An 18,268-nucleotide genomic window follows, 5' to 3' on the forward strand; every position below is an offset into this window, starting at 1 on the left:
GTAGCTGAAACTGATGGTATAGCGAAATGGGAAGGTGATTCGAGGCATGGAGTAGTGGGAGAGAAACAATGCAACAATCTCCCAAGATTTCTCCTCTCCTTACTCTTTTCTCTTCCTTTCTCTCTTCTCTCTCATAGGGTTTGGAGAAATTCGTATGAGAGAGAGGTGGGGCAGTTTAAGGGCTTTATATAGGCCCAAAACTGATGCAAATGGCCCCGGGGCCATGGTATACTTAGGTTATATCTAAAGGGCAACTGTTTTTGACAAACAGGGGACATAGGGAGGTCCAGAACTCACATACGTCGTAGGATAAGTTCTCTGACAATGGATCTATGCCAGGATGTGATTTCGGTACGATCGGATTAGCTGATCGACCGTGGAGGACCTGTGTCAGATCGACGGTCGTACTTACTCGATCGGGGCCACAAGTATACGGATATGAGCAGTGAAATTTCCTTTTATCATAGGTGAAGTTTGGTCAGAAACTGACGATCCAAAATCTTCAATTTCACGCGTGAGTGAATGGCCCAATTTACTTAAGTTTCATTACATTTTTTAAAGATATTTGCATTTCTCACATACTTCACTTAGGGCTCAAGTTGTTCGTTTCTGGATACCATCTGGGCTTGATTCTCGCGATGGTTGTCAAGCCCAGTAGGACGGACATAATCTTATAGTTTCGCGGTCATCAGAATTTCGACGTGCAGTCCAAGTCCGATATGGAGTTTCAATGTATTCTCGAGAGCGACTGGCTCATAGGATTTCTCCTAAGTTTTCAAGTAGTGTTGAGTTAGCAATTTTGATGGGTTTTGGGTCTTGCCATTTGTGTAAATGGTAGCTCGAGTTAAATCCACCTATTATTCAGTTTAGTACTTAATTAATTTTTATCTAAATTTCTACAGGATACAGTCCTTAGGGATTTCTTCCTGAGGTGGTACTCAGGTATTTGTATGAATTTTTTCGAGGTTTTACAATCTACCCCCCTTAAAGAAAAATTTCTTCCCCGAAATTAGTACCTTTTCGTAATCCTCGAGGATCTGATGGTAGTTCTTATGGAATTCGTCTTCCGTTTTCTTAAGTAGCCTATTCCTCAGTGTGTTGAGTCCACAATACCTTTACAAGGGGGATCACTTTGTTACGTAGCACTTGTTCCTTCCTATTAAGAACACGTGTTGGTCGCAGCACATATGTAGCGTCTTCACTTAACTGTACTTGCTCCCATTTGATAATATGGGTAGGGTCAGGAACATATTTCTTCAACATCAATACGTGAAATACGTTGCGCACGCCTGCGAGTGGTGTGGGTAAAGCAAGGCAGTACACTACCACACCTACTCGATCTAGTATCTGGAATGGACCAATAAATCACGGCGTAAGTTTTCCTTTCTTGCCAAATCAAAGGACTCCCTTTATTGGGGAAACCTTAGGAATACATGGTCCCCAACATCGAATTCCAGCTGTCGTCGTCTTGTATAGGCGTAACATTTTTGTCAACTTTAGGATGCAAGAAGTCGACGCCTGATAATATCAATCTTCTCTGAGGTCGCCTGTACTAAATCTAGGCCAACCAAACTCTTCTCGCTAACTTCTGCCCAATAACGTGGTGCTCGACATGGGCATCCATACAAGGCTTCATAAGGAGCCATGTCAATGCTTGATTGGAAGCTATTATTATAAGAAAACTCGACATAGGGGAGATAGTCATCCCAATTATACTTACACACTTGCAACATATCTTCTAGTATCTGATTCACCCGTTCTATCTGCCCATTGGTCTGTGGGTAGAACGCGGTACTAAACTTCAGCTCCACTCTCATTGCTTCTTGGATTCGAGTCCAGAAAATAGACGTAAATTACATGTCTCGATCCGACACAATCTCCATAGGAACTCTATGGAGCCGTACTATCTCCTTGATTACAGCTTGGCTAGATCATCCGTCGAATTAGAAATTTTAATTGAGAGGAAGTGGGCTAATTTCGTCAATTGATCCACAATCACCCAAATGGAGTCATGCCCCTTTCTTGTCTTGGGTAACAAGGAAATGAAATCCATAGATATGAAATCCCACTCCCACTCAACTATGGGCATGGGCTGAAGTAAACCAAGGGGTCGGTGATGATTGGCCTTGACTTGCTGGCATGTAAGACAATGGGATGCATAATCTGCTATATGGGCCTTTATGTTGTCTCACCAGTACCGATACATCTTCGTACTGCCTAGATGCTTCACTATCTTTGAATTGTGAGTGGCTTCTAGGACTTCCTTTCTCAAGTCATGGAGATTCGGAACGCATAGGCGGCCATGATATCGTAAACCTCAGTCCGAGCCAACTGTCCATTCAGATTCTTCACTATCACTTGCTCGCTCTCTCATTTTCACTAATAGTTTATCTTCTTTCTGAGCCACAATGATTCAGTCATTAATAAGTGGTTGTATGTGAATGTGTGCGATGCTCTAGAATGGTTCCTCCACTGTTAGCTTCTGTTTGAAATCTCGCACGAATTCCACCATATTCCACTCTTCTATCATCAGTGGGGCTGCAAATTCTATAGTCTTCTTGTGGCTTAATGCGTCGGCCATAAGGTTAGCCTTCCCAGGATGGTAAGTGACCTCAAACTTGAAGTCTTTCAAAGTCTCCATCCAACGTTGTTACCTCATATTCATGTCTCTCTACGTAAAAATGTTCTTGAGGCTCTTATGCTCGTAAAAGAGCTCGAACTCCTCTCTATAGAGGTAATGTCTCCAAAGCTTTAATGCAAAGATGACTGCCGCCAATTTTAGGTCAGTGAGTGGGGTAGTTTTCTTCGTGTTTCCTCAACTATCGTGAGGCATAGGCGATCACCTTATCTTTCTGCATAAGCACACATCCCAAACCGACTCGAGAGGCGTCGATGTATATAGTATATTTGATCCCTTGCTCTAGCAGTACTAGCACGGGAGCAGACGTCAACTTGTCCTTTAATTCTAGAAAGGCTGCTTCTGCTTTCTCATTCCATGCAAACTTAAGATCTTTTTGAGTGAGTTGAGACAACGGTCGAGCTATCTTAGAGAAGTCCTTAATGAATCAACGGTAGTAGCTGGCATGTCCAAGGAAGCTCCTCACTTCCGTTACTGAACCGGGCTGTTCTCAGTCCTGTACCGCAGCTACCTTGGCAAGGTCCATGACTATTCCTTCCTTGGAAACCACGTGCCCTAAGAACTTAACTTCTTCCTTTTAGAATCACATTTCCGGTACTGTGCAAATAATTGGTTCTGCCTAAGAGTATCAAGGACTGCTCATAGGTGTTCTTCGTGATCCTTCCGACTCTTGGAGTGTTACGTCCCTAACCTGGAAATTAGGCTCACAAAATTCTCGATTTGCCGAATCCAGTGCTGACAGCCTCCATAGTACCCCATTTTCAGCTCCCAACGCCCATACGCCAGATTCTGATCCTAGATCCTATGAGGATTTTCCATATTGCATTGGTTAGGAAGCATAACCATAAGTTTACCCAAATCATAAAGGCAACATCATCATCACATATCCACTAATATAATCATTTGAATACAATGCAGAAAGGAAAATACATATACTGAAAATTAAAGCTCCAAAGGTCCACTGCATGCTCCAAGCTCAACGCTGCTACAACCTAACACCACTTGCATGCATCTATCATGCATAAGCTTATAGAAAGCTTAGTGGGTGGTGAAAGTGTGTACACAAGGTAAGTGCTAAGTAAGCAATATCAGAGTAATAATAGTAAGCAGAAATACTGACAAGACCATAAATCATGCAATATGAGAGTAATGGGAAAACATGCTGATAGACCCATAAATACCATTAGGCTTATCCAGGCTATGCAATGCAAAAAATAATAAACCAATATCATATACTGAGGAAACAATGTAGATTAGCTATGTAATGCAGAGACAGTAAGCCAAATACTATGTGCTGAGGATGAAATATAATATGCAATGCGAATGAAATGACCAAGCTGGAGTGTGAAGTTAGGATGATAGTACGTAGTATCGCAGGTTACGTGTAACAGCCCATGCCCACAATGTATGATATTGTCCGCTCTTGGCACAGCCAGCACGGTTTTGTTCCTAGGGTTGCCCCCAAAAGGCCTCATACAGTATAGGGTGACAACTCCACATATAACCACCATTACTTTAGACAACTCTTTCGATGTGGGACAAGTTACACTACAGTCAACTGTAACAGTAGCTCGCCCAGGCATCCAGCCTCGCCCACATTGAAGTAGTGACCGAGGCGTCACATTATCCCCCACCAAGGGAAAAGTTGTCCTCGTCTCTGATACCATTTATAGCAGCCCACGCCCACTCTGTATAATATTGTCCGCTCTGGGCACAGCCCGCACGGTTTTGTTTTCAGGGTTGTCCCTAAAAGGCCTCATACACTATAGGGTGACAACTCCACATATAACCACCATTACTTCAGACAAATCTTCTGATGTGGGACAAGTTATGCCACAGTCAACTACAACAGTAGCTCGCCCAACGCGGTAGCTCGCCCAGGCATCCAGCCCCGCCCACATCGCGCCCGTCCACATTAAAGCAGTGACCGGGGCATCACACTACAGGGTTCATTACAAGGGACTTTTATCCAAACTAGTCCCATACCTAAATTTGGATAGCCAGACTCAATGTAGTAGACTCCAGATCTCAGGTTAGTCACACACCCAACCGAAATCCTTGCCATTATGAAGGTACACAACAATTAGTTGTGCACCACTAGCCTGAGTGGATAGTGAATGAATGAATGAACGAGTATGCAACTCCTACTCAATAAGTTCACATATCAGTACTGTACATCTCTTGGATCATCACCGGAGTCTAGTACACTCCACACTGACTGCCATCTGCATAGCTGCACAGCCCAGCGAGTGGAAGAGACCACACTATTCGCCTAACCAGTAGTCTGCCAATACCTACCCGACTTGTCAATAGCGGACTCATTTACGAGATGGTCAAACTCAACCTAGCTTACCGCCCCCTCACTGGGGCAGATAAGGCCACACCCCCTCCAAACCAACCACGACATAGTGGGAGACATGACCTACTGGTATGCGGCATTCAGGCTCTCATGTATCCACTTGGTCTAGACATTGGGGCGTCTCCTAGCCACGGAGGTTTAGGGACTTTCACCCACAGACATCTAAAGTGCCCAGATGCTCGAACTAAACATTTTTGGTGTCCCATCTTGCCATCCACGACACGCCTGTGGAGGCTACGGCCCTGATGTTGTTAGGGTGTACAGTAATCACAAAACACAATGCAAGATGCATGAGTCATACAATTCAGTCATGCATCAATCCTGTGCATACTGCGGGCTCATGTGAGATAATCTCCACCCATCAGGGAGTCTCATAACAACTTACCCAATGACATATGCAACGGTCAACCACATCTCATATTAAACATGTAGATTATGCGTATGAGCATGTACATGATGCTATGCTGTCACATACTCATAATCGGTATCGACAATCTGCACCGATAATCGGCCTCGATAATCGGAATTGGAATCGAAATCGGAATCGGTGAGAATGGGTCTAACAAGGCCTAAGGGAAGGTTACAATGTGGACATCTAACCATCATTGCCCATCCATGTGGACATTCAACCAACATCGCTCCCAAGCAATGGCCCGCATAGAGTCAAACATAAAGTGGGCCCATGGCCACACACAAGGGCCTAACATATATCACAACGGGCCTCACTCAAGGGCCACATATACATCGCATCAGACCTCACTCATGGGCCTCAAATATATCACATCAGGCCTCATCAAATGGGCCCTAAATACATCATATTGGGCCTTACCAAATGAGCCAAAAATACATCCTAATGGGCCTCACCAAATGGGCCAGAAATACATCACAATGGGCCTTACCAAATGGGAAGGAAATACATCAAATGGGCCTCATGCAACAAGGGGGCTGTATGAACGGGCCACACCAATGGGCCAATACAAATGAGCTGAATTAAATGGGCCAAATCAAATGGGCCAAGTCGAATGGGTCCAAACCAACCACACCATTCATTTATAGCTAGAGATCATTTTAGAGCATTATCACAAAATGAATCATATCCCAAGGATCATCTGGACCATACCACAATTGGCAGTGGTGATAATGATTTCCACAGTTAAATTCTCAGTGGGCCCCACCATAGTATTTATTTCCATCCAGTCTATTCATAAGGTCATAAGGACCTGAATTTAAAGGAAAAACAAATATCGCATTGGTTCAAAACTTCTGTAAACCCAAAAGAGGTTTCAATGGTGGGCGTTCAATCCACTGTTTTCTGTGGTGTGGTCCACCTGATAACTGGATCTGTCTTATTTCCAGTCTCAAACTTGAGATGAGCTAGCCAAATGGATAGCCGACTGGATGTAGCACAACCATCATGCAGTGGGTCCCACCCGATCAGCATACTGGATGTGTGTGACAAAACCCATACGTCACGGTGGCCCCACATAATAGATGGACGGTAGGGATACAACTCATGCATCAGGGTGGCAATCCACCATCCCAATCAGGGATGGTGTGGATGAAACCATACATCATGGTGAGTCCTGGATGGTGAGGACACTCCCCATGTTAGCAGCAGCTGACGTTAAAAGCAGTTGCTACCTAGCTGCTAAAGATACGGTGGGTCTCACATGAGAGTGGCCCACCAAAAATGCAAATACCATATTATATTATATTATATATTATATATATACATATATAATATAATATAATATATTATAATGTTATTACATGACCATAATGCTCCCAGACCATTGTAAAAGGTGGGTCCCACGTGGGGCCCATAGATATATATGATATTATATATATATATATATATATATATTATAATATATATATATAACAAGCCAACACCAGCGTTCAGAGAGTCTGGACGCTGGGTGGATGATAGCATTTTTATGCCCACCAGGGTGGGTCCAAATGGTGTGGTCCACCGATCTAGATAGTAAATATTTGTGCCTGGACGATGCACGTGTAACACACATATATGGTGGGGTCCACACCAGTGGGCCACTCCACTGATCAAGCTGATGTTTATGTCCTACCTCCAATCACACTCGTGCAAATGGTCTGCCAGGTGGGCCCACTCGGTGGACGGTATGGATGAAATACTCACTTCATGGTGGGCCACACACACCCACACACACCATCCATATAAAAGAAAGAGAAAGAGAGAGAGAAAAATGGTGAGATGGAGGGACCCGCCACTATGGGCCCCGCTTATATAGTGCATACATCAAGATGGGTCCCACAACAAGTGGGCCCTAAAATTAGAAATCAATGGTAGATCACCCACAAATAATGAAGATTCACCCACCGATTGGCCTTCTTCTTGGTCCGATGGAACAACAAACTCATTGGCTTCGATCTTGATGGGGGATGATGGACATTGGATGGTTGGATGGTGGAGATGGGAGTTAGGAAGTGGGCCACACAAAGCTCTCTCATGTAGCTCTCATGGAAGTTGGGTTGCTTGCTTGAAAAATGGAGAAATGAGAGAGAGAGAGGATGGGTGTAAAGAGAGAGAGAGAGAGAGAGGGATGGGTGATGGAATGAGTGATGTGCACTTGACATGTAAGGGTGTGTAAGAGAGAGAGTTGAATTTGGGGATGGTGTTGTACTTGACATGATGTGGTGATTGATGAGATTGATTTGAAAGCTCTCTCTTAGGTTTTACAACTGCCTGACATTTTTTCTCGAACTGAATGTGGGCCCACATCTCCTTACTTGGGTATCGCCTCGACATGTGAGACGCGACATCGGAACTGCGGCGATGGTGCAGTCGTAAGGGTACAAGTATCGAGTCGAGCTGAGTCTGATATACGAGACACGACTCAGGATCGTGCACAAACACCGATACAAATCGCGGGTCATCGAAATTTGACCAGGAGGACCGCAGAAGCCTATAAAATGGTACAGTCTGGGATACGGGCCTCACATGGAGTATATCAAAATTTCATCTATAAATACAATGACTAATCGGTACAAATACGGTCGAAATACCCTGTTCATGAGATCCATGAATACAGCCGGTGCATTTGACATCATGAGGAATTTGTATTGCCCAAAACTGGTTCTAAATGCTGTCTTCTACTCGTCTTCATTCCTTACGCGCAACTGATGATTCCTTAACTATAAGTCTATCTTAGAGAAATATTACACTCCTTTCAACTGTTTAAACAGGTCGTCTATCCTGGGCAGAGGATACTTGTTCTTCACTATAACGTGATTTAACTTGCTATAATCAATACATAACCATGGTGATCCATCCTTTTTCTTTACAAACAACACAGGTGCTCCCTAAGGAGATACGCCCAGTCGTATAAAACCCGAATCTAACAAATCATCAATCTATTTTCTCAATTCCTCCATTTCACATGGAGGCATGCGGTATGTCGGTAAGGAAATAAGTGTCATGTCAGGCACAAGGTCGATGGTAAAGTTGATCTCGTGCTGAGGAGGTAGTCCATGGATCGTTCTAAACAGGTCCATGAAATTTTGGACTACTTGTGTGTCCCTAAGTGATGGACCATCGTGATCCTCCAACAAGGAAGCGTAATAATGAATGCGATAAGGATAACTGACCTGAACTGGAAAAGTGAAGGACGTGCCCTCGGACCCACAGGCTGTCACCAGTCTGGTTTCACAGTCAATCTCTGCCTTCATTTTGGTGAGACAATCCAAGCCAAGGATGACGTCGTAATGAAATATCGTGGTGACTAACAAGTCAATGCACACCACTCTGCTTCCTAAGTCTATCGGGCAACTCTTACAAAGCTTAGTGGCGTCTGTAAAAGTTCCTGTTGCTGCGATGACTCTCACTCCAACCATAGGGGTAGTGCACAGCCCTAAACGCTTGATGGTAGAGTATGCTATCATAGAAATAGTGGACCTGGTGTCCACCAACAGAAATACATGTGTACCTTGAAAAAGGGCAGTGACTTCAAAGGCTAACGGTACAGTAGTTGCTGACTCAGATGCTTCAGCTGCAAGTGCATGTACACGAGCTTGTTGGGGAAGATTTGCTTGTGCTGCCATAGGTCGTTGAGGCGACCTATTTTGAGGTACGGGTGGTCGGTAGAATGGCTGTGCTGGTGGTGCAGATCATAGAGGTGGACCTGAAATGACTTGTGGCGGCTGGCGGTTGCTTTTCTGAGGCGACATAAATTCATTGTCCTTCATCTTGGTAAAACAAAAGAGTTCGGTATGGCCCGTCTTATTATAATAGACGCACTAAAGATCAAATCACCTTTGCTGGGTTGGTTGAGCCATTAGCCTGGGAGGCGAATTCACTCACGGCCTCTTGCCAAGAAATGGTCGGTTCGGTAATTTAGGCCAAGGCCTCGGGCCCATTATCGTACATGTCCATGACACTCTCTCACCATCCTACTCAGTTCGTAGGGACATGTTCACTAGATCCCCATAGTTGAGAATGCTAGTGCAACACATCTTCATGCGGATATCAGGCCGTAGACCCTCTGAAAAATCGCCACATTCTCATCGGCTCGTTTGCTAGGATCAATGGAGTATATTTTGTTACACCCTAAACTCGAAAACCGGGCTTACAAAATTCTCGATCACCGAATCCGGCGTCGACAGCCTCCGTAGAACCCCATTCTCGGCTCCTATTGCCCATTTACCAGGTTCCAATCCTGGGATGCTATGAGGAGGATTTTCAACATCAGTTTGATTCGTAATAAGCATAACCAAAGGCATAACCCATAAACAACAACCAAAAACTCCATCACATTTCCACTATGATCAAAAACTTTAAAAGTTCAATGAGCATAAAGGGAAATATAATGATAATAAATAAAAAGCTCCAAGATGATCTGCAAAGCGCTCTTGCCTCAGCGCTACTGTGCTCCAACGTCACCTGCACGCAATAGTTGTGCATAAGCTTATGGAAATCTTAGAGGTTGGTGTAAGTGTATGCGCAAGGTAGTAGTATAATTATATAGTATCAGAGTAATGCGGAACATGCTGATGAATCCATAAATACTATTAGCCGTACCGAGGCCATGCGGTGCAAGACATGAATGATGTCGGCCATACTAAGGCCATGCTGTGTGAAATGCAACTCAAGCATGCGAATCCTCATCTCAGTCCATATATCAATACAGCTCAACTCTGGAATATCACCGGGGTCTAGTACACTCCAACCAGATTACTGCCCCATCGTGCGTAATAAGGTGAGTGGAAGAGACCTCACTATCCGCCTGCCAATATCGGGCTCGGCTTGTTGATAGCGGACCCATTCCTCGAGCTGGTCAGACTCAGCCTAGCTTTGCCCCCTCCTCTCGGGCGGGTAAGGCCGCACCCCCTTCAAACCGACCACGACACAGTGGAAAGCACAACCGTCTGGTAATCGGCACTCGGCGCTCATGCACCCACTTGGTCTAGACGTTAGAGCAACCTCTTGGTACCATAAAGATTTAGGGACTTTCACCCAGGGATATCTATAGCACCCCATGTAGAACAAGATTTTTGGTATTCAATCCTGACAACCATGATATGCCTATGGAGGCTACGGCCCTGATGTCGCTAGGGCATACAGAATGCGAATGCATGAATCACACTATCCGGTCATGCAGTAATCTTGCGTGTATCGTGTGCTCATGTAGGGCAACACCGCTCATTTGGGAGCCCCTAAACAATCTGCCCGAAGGCATATGCTATGATCAGTCACTTCTCATATCAAGCATACATATGATGCATATAATCATGAATTATAGAACTATACTAAACATGCTATAAAGTAATGCACTATCCTTACAATGCAGATGGACTAGACGGCCTACACACAACGAGTACGGGCCAAATAATGGGCCCTAGGGAGAGTTGTAATGTGGACATTTAACCAACATTATACTTGCAATGTGGACGTCAAACCAACATTACTCCTAAGGCACGGCTATCAAAAACATCATTACTCAAACCATGGTAGAGTTACACATTGTAATGGACTTGTGTACATCCAATTGGGCCTCGACCCATGGGCCTTATGCATATCAGGTGGGTCTCAATGGATGGGCCATAACTACATTAAGATGGGCCTAATCATATGGGCCTCATGCATATCAAGGTGGGCCTCAACAATGGCCTCGTATATCATATCTGCCTAACTAACTGGGCCCCAAGTACATCGCATCGGGCCTAGTCAAATGGGCCAATTTAAATGGCCGAGTCAAATGGACCATATGTATATCAAATCGGGCCCACCCTTATGTGTTTGAGGTCCGATAGAGATAGATAAAATGAAAACAATTGGAAATTACCATGGCCCTTAGGGGTTTGAATGGTGGATGACACGGTACACTACTTAACTGGTGGGGTCTACTTGAACTTTAGATCTGGCTCACTACTATTTTTCATGTTGTAAAATGATCTCACAAATGGTTGGACGGCATGGATACGACACATGCATCATAGTGGGCCCCGCCGTTTAATTAGTGGACGGTGTCAATAGAGCACATACATCGTTGGGGTCCATGCCAAGGGGAATGAAACACATACATCTAGTGTGGGTCCCACCGTCAGATCACACGTGCATCATGGTGGGCCCCACAGGGCTCTAGACGTTAAGAGAGTGAGACAGAGAGAGATAGAGAGATGGAGGTAGAGAGAGAGATAGAGAGAGCAGCAGTGGCTGCTGAAACAAGCAGCATAGCTGCCTTTTTATTTTTATTATTATTATTTTTATACTTTTTCTTTTCCTTTCTCAAGTCAGAGGCAAAACAGAGGTGGGTCCCACGTAGGGCCCACCATAGTAACTGTACATATAAGATATAAATTATATAATATATATAATATATATAATATAATACATATATTAAATGCATGACGTCCAGGCCGTCTAGGGCTTGGATGGTCACGTAAATTAGGGAGGGCCCCACACGTGGGGGTGGGTCCCACCTATTTGGCCAGCTCCGTGAAGCAGTTCTCATATTCAGCCACGGTCATTCCTCCTTGTCGGAGGTGGAGAAACTCACCCTCCTTTTCATTACAGTAAGTGAGGGAGAAGTACTTCTCATGTAAACGAGTTTCGAACGCATCTCACGTCCACATATAGCCTGTGGGGATGGTTCGTAGGATGCTATCCCACCAGAGACTAGCCTCCTTCTTGAACATGTAAGTAATAAGCTCCACTTGCTTTACCTCAGTACAATACAACGGCTTCAACATCTTAGAGATGCGATCCAGCCAGTACTCAGCTTCCTCGGGCCTAGGAGTACTTGCAAAAGTGAGAGGGCAGAAGCGCTGAAAGCGCTCAAATAAGCTACTTATATTCATCGTTCCAGTGAGCTGCATGGGTGGCATAAGCAGGACTACTTCATGTTTTGGGCAATAACCTTCGTAATCGTAGCCAAAACTTGTTGTTGTTGCTGCATTAGGAGCATCATTTGCTGTAACTTATCAGGAGGAGAAGCCGCCTGAGGCATGTGTGGCATCGAGGTGGACGCATGGTTCTATCCCAGAACCGGTGGTGCACTAGGTGTTGGCCCATTGGTGGGGCCAGTGGCCGGCTGTAAATTTAGTATTGTCTCAATATTCGGCCCCAAGCCGGGGTTCGTATGACTATCGCTTGGGGGAGGTGCCCCTTTAATCCATCCTTCAAGTGTGAGATGTGCCATATTCTGAGTGGTTTTCGGAGGCATTCCCTATATACAACATAGGGTGTAACGTGTATAAGATTAGGATAATACCACCCACTTTTTCCAAACATTTTACACATTTCAAATCAAAAGAAGTTTCCTGCATTTCATTTAGCCAAAATTTGTCACAATATATGAGATGTAATATTACATGAATTATGACAGAGAATGCATGTGAGCTAATTTAACAAAAAACTTTAACACTAACCACTATACCATCCAACTAAGCCAACCAAGGCTATTACACAGAAGACAAGAAACACAGAAAAGAAGAAGACAATGACAACACATGACTAGTCCTCCAACTCAGGCAAAGGTGGAGGCGCACTCTTATCCTGCATACAGCACAAGAGGGACTTCAAGGTGCGCAATATTCTCTTGAATTTCTATTTCAGATAAGCCTGATTCTCTTCAAACTTTTGCTTCAACTGAGCCTAGTTCTCTTCAATTTTAGCCATGCGGGCTTCTAAGGTGGCCCGATCATGGTGGTTAGGAGGTCCCCTATCTGAGTCTTGGGCCTCCTCTTCTTCTTCCTGCTCTTCCTCCTCCCTCCCTTCCTCTTCTCCACTACCATCCTCTTCTTCATTGCTATCCTCTTCTTCATTACCAACCTCCTCTTCACTTCTTCCTCTTCTTCAGTTTCTTCTTCTATCTCGTCCCCGTACTCATCAAGCCTTGCTTGGTGTTGCCTGGGGACTATGCCCATATTGTTGAGTGTGGTTTCACTGATGAAGTGGATTGGGGTGACGTTATCCATATGGAGTCTGAAATTGAAGTTGTAGGCAATCTTACAAATAAGTCAACCAAAAAGGAGTGAGGCATCTCCCCGAGTAGATCATGCGGTCCTAATTATCTGAGACAGGGTGAGAGTAGGCGGGCATACTTTCTCCCTTTGTCCAACTCTATACAAGAAGTCTACCATGAAGTGAGTGCATTCTGTGCGGTTACTCCACCTAAAATACACGTTATACGTGCATATGTGGTGGAGCAGGCAGAAGTCTGTTGTCATACGTGTTGATGCGAGTCTATTTTCTTGCCTTCACTCCTCAAGTTGGCCATAAAGGAAACGTGTGCGGCGATTTCTCTCTCGCTCACTAGTGAGATGAGTTTCACTAACATGGACCACACCACGTTCAATTCTCATAATACAAGCCTTCACATCCACATCTACTATAGCTTCCTGCCTCCCTAAAGGAATAGTAAATTGGAGAGGCTCTAGAATTGGGTTTTTGTATGTGGGTATAGAAGGCTCGTATGGTGCCTTCACTTGCATGAGTGTTTCCCTCGAATATGGGACCCCACCCATTTTCCAGGAGAAAGTCAACAACTGGATACAGTCCAAATAACTTCTCATTGACATGTGCTTCAAATACGACTTTGCGATCGCGGAACTTACCAAGCTCGGCGCCCGCTGGTAGAGACCTTTCTAACAGGATTCAGGGATTAAGGTCTCATTCGACCTCCGCTTGGCGCTTGCGCTTGATTTGGCGATCGTCTTCTTTGTAGTACGGCGTGGACGGCTTGGCCCGGCCTCATCCGGGGCCGTTCTCTTCTTTCCCATGAGAGAAAGAAGCGATGAGATGGAGAAAATGGCGGTGAAAAACTCAACGCGTTCCATGGAAGTGGAGAAGTTTGGAGAATGAGGTGGATTGTAGGATTTGAAGATTATAAGATACAAAAGAGGGCTTTTCTTGTGCTTAAATAAGTGAAAATAGTGAAGATGGAGATTTGTAAGAGATAGTTTTAGGGGAATGGTGGTGGATGGGTGTAGGATGTGGAAGAAATGAAAGATTTGAATGTGTGGAGGAGGATATTTGAGAAGAAAAGAAGTTTTTAGAGGGTTTGGGGGTATTTGAGGGTTAGAAAAGGGTGGAATGAGCAAAGGGGCAAGGAGAGGGGCTAAGTAGGTGGTCTCACACATGGGAGGGTGCCACACGTCTAGCCGGTCGGCGGTGCACCGCAACCCGTGCGGTGAAGGTGGGTGGTGCCGCTCGCCCCCTGGGGTGTCTGGCAGTGGCTCCGCCCTGGGGTGGTGGCCACCCCCTCCCGGGGTGCCGTATACATGCGGGGGACCCCCTGGGTCCCACTGGATTTTACGATTTGGGCCCCCGGGCTCGTAAGATGTACTTTCTCAGTCCAACAAGTGCATATTCGTGCCTTTTGGCTTGTTTCAAGTTTAGGATTCACTGGATTATGGTTCAAACCCATCGATTGACAGCCTAAAAGTGAATGAGATCAATCCACATGATCTTGGATGTGTACGGGCTACTCTAAAGTAGTCAATCTAGCCTGTCGGTGAAACTTAGGATCCTACTATCGTTTCTAAATTCCATCGTCCTCTTCTTAAGTCAGAGTGCGTCGTGTTACCTATAACCCAAGTCCAGTTTAATCCAAATCATGCACTGATACCAACTTGTAACACCCCAGAGTTCAAGTTCGAGCAAAGCTCCACTCCCGAGATCCGGTACAACACTTATGCAATATAGATGATGATGTTTAGATTTCGTCCATATGAATGAGTTAAACATGAGTGAGATTATACTAGAACGACACATCATACTTTAGAGATAACTTAATTTAAGCAAGCGGAAGACTAAAACATATATATTTGATCAGGTAAGTGTTTCACAACCTTTAGAGTATGAGTATGTTACTGGGCTGAATATATACATGTATTGTTCCAAAATTGACAAAATATCAAAATGTAAAGTGTCCAACTAATCCATATGTCCCTATAATCCCGTTGAATCAGCACGAGGTCTACATAGACCTGCATGAGAGATGAACGTAGGAGAATTTTTCCTCTTCATCTATGAAGTCCAACTCCGCTGCATAGGCTTCATCATCACCTGCATCTAAACTAGAGTCTAGTTGGTGTTTTAAAACATCGTCCAAGGATGGGAGTGAGTGATCAACTCAGTGGTACTATAAGGCAAAGGTTAACATGTTATCAAGTCAATCAAGTAGTAATGATAAAGCAATACAACAATTATTTCCTAACTACTCTTGTTAATGCAGGAATGGAGTGTAGGAATGATGCATGCCCTCACATAAAGCTCCCTCACAAGCGACTCCGACAACTAAGTTCGCACATGACAAACTCCCTAAAGTGTAACTTCCTCACCAAAGCACATGCAATGCGGTGCATGGTCATGTTAGCCAGGTACTTAATTAGGCTCATTCATACAAAAGATTCGGGAAGCTAAGGTACCTCCTTTTTATATCATTAACCCAAATAAAGGATTCATCTAGGGTCGTTAATCCTAGTTAACCACATACGATAAGAAAGTTGTAGGGCATCACCCCTAATGAAAAGCAGTCGATAGGCAAATTCAAAAGTTTATACTCAAGGTCACTCCACCAATGCCCTACCAACTAGAGCGATATTTTCAAAGGGGTTCCAGATCAGATGGTTCACCCCAACCCACATTGGGACCGCAAAAAGGTTGTCGCTGAATCCGGCGCCGACAGCCTCCGTAGAACCCCATTCTTGGCTCACGACACCCATTCTCCAAGTTCCGATCCTGGGATACTACGAGGAGGATTTTCAACATCAGTTTGATTCGTAATAAGTATAACCAAAGGCATAACCCACAAACAACAACCAAAAACTCCATCACATTTTCACTATGATAAAAAACTTTAAAAGTACAATGAGTATAAAGGGAAATACAATAATAATAAACAAAAAGCTCCAAGATGATCTACGAAGTGTTCCTACCTCAGCGCTGCTGTGCTCCAATATTACCTGCATGCAACGGTCATGTATAAGCTTATTGAAAGCTTAGAGGGTAGTGTAAGTGTATGTGTAAGGTAGTAACTATGCAGTATCAGAGTAATGCGAAATATGCTGATGAATCCATGAATGCCATGAGCCGTACCAAGGCTATGTAATGCGAGGCATGGATGATGTTGGCCATACCAAGGCCATGGGGTGTGGAATGCAACTCAAGCATGTGAATCCTCATCTAAGTTCACATATCAATACAGCTCAACTCTGGAATATGACCGGGGTCTAGTACACTCCAAGCCAGATTGCTGCCCCATCGCGTGCAATAAGGTGAGTGGAAAAGACCTCACTATCCACCTGCCAATATCGGGCTCGGCTCGTCAATAGTGGACCCATTCCTCGAGCTGGTCAGACTCAGCCTAGCTTTGCCCCCTCCTCTCGGGTGGGTAAGGCCACACCCCCTTCGAATCGACCACGACACAGTGGAAAGCGCAACCGTCTGGTAATCGGCACTAGGCGCTCATGCACCCACTCGGTCTAGACGTTGGAGCAACTTCTTGGTACCATAAGAGTCTAGGAACTTTCACCCAGGGATATCTATAGCACCCCATGTAGAACAAGATTTTCAGTATCCAATCCTGCCAACCACGATACGCTTGTAGAGGCTACGACCTTGATATCGCTAGGGCGTACAATACAATATCACACAATGCAAATGCATGAATCACACTATCCAGTCATGCAGCAGTCCTGCGCGTATCATACGCTCATGTAGGGCAGCACTGCCTATCCGGGAACCCATAAACAATCTGCCCAAAGGCATATGCTATGCTCAGTCACTTCTCATATCATGCATACATATGATGCGTATGATCGTGAATCATGGAACTATACTAAGCATGTTATATGGTAATGGATGCAGTTCATAGCGAAGATGGGCTTAAACGGCCTACACATTACATGTACGGGCCTATCAATGAGCCTTAGGGAGAGTCATAATGTGGACATTTAACCAACACTATACTTGCAATGTGGACGTCAAACCAACATTAATCCCAAGGCATAGCCCGTTGTAAACATCATTATATAAACCATGTTGGGATCACACATTGCAATGGACCTTAGGTACATCCCATTGGGCCTTCAATATATCAAATGGGCCATATCACATGGGCCTTATATTCGTCAAATGGGCCGTATTAATGGGCCTCACCAACGGGCCTTAAGTACATTGCAATGGGCCATGACCCATGGGCCTTAGAATACATCAAAATGGGCCTCGTGACATGGGCCTTATATATATATATATCAGATGGGCCACACCAATGGCCACAATTACATCAATATGAGTCCCATCTCATGGGCCTTATAAATGCCAAGGTGGGCTTCAATGGATGGTCACAATTAAATTAAGATGGGCCTCAATCCATGGGCCCTAATACATCACAATGGGCCTTCTAAATGGGCTATAAATATGCAACAGGTGGGCTCTACACATAGGCCTTATATATATATCACAGGTGGCCCTTAAAAGTTTTGAATGGTGGATGTCACTGTCCACGTAGATGGTAAACCTTGGATCTGACTCATTCTTAGTTTCGAACCAAGAAATGAGCTTCTAAAATGGATGGACGGTTTGGATGCAACACCCACATCCTGGTGGGTCCCACTGTCATTGGACAGTGTGAATAAAACACATACATCACCGTGGGCTCCACCGTCCGCTGGACGGTGTGAAAAAATGGATACATCATGGTAGGTTCCACCATCCACAGCAGTGGATGGTGTGGCAACACATACAACAATGGTGGATTCCACGTGTGTGGCCCACCATAATGTTTCCCCGC

General features: G+C 44.7%; 1 protein-coding gene across 1 annotated transcript in view; it reads right to left on the minus strand.

The window, feature by feature from the left end:
* LOC131224304 (uncharacterized) overlaps positions 1 to 12,329 on the minus strand; it is a 76,720-nt gene extending 64,391 nt beyond the window's left edge. The window contains exon 1 of the mRNA XM_058219826.1: positions 12,195 to 12,329. Within this exon, the coding sequence (XP_058075809.1) occupies positions 12,195 to 12,329 (135 nt within the window). The remainder of the gene's footprint in view (positions 1 to 12,194) is intronic.
* Positions 12,330 to 18,268: the final 5,939 nt, after the last annotated feature.

The sequence above is a fragment of the Magnolia sinica genome, chromosome 13 (assembly GCF_029962835.1).
Source record: "Magnolia sinica isolate HGM2019 chromosome 13, MsV1, whole genome shotgun sequence".
Classification (NCBI taxonomy): domain Eukaryota; kingdom Viridiplantae; phylum Streptophyta; class Magnoliopsida; order Magnoliales; family Magnoliaceae; genus Magnolia; species Magnolia sinica.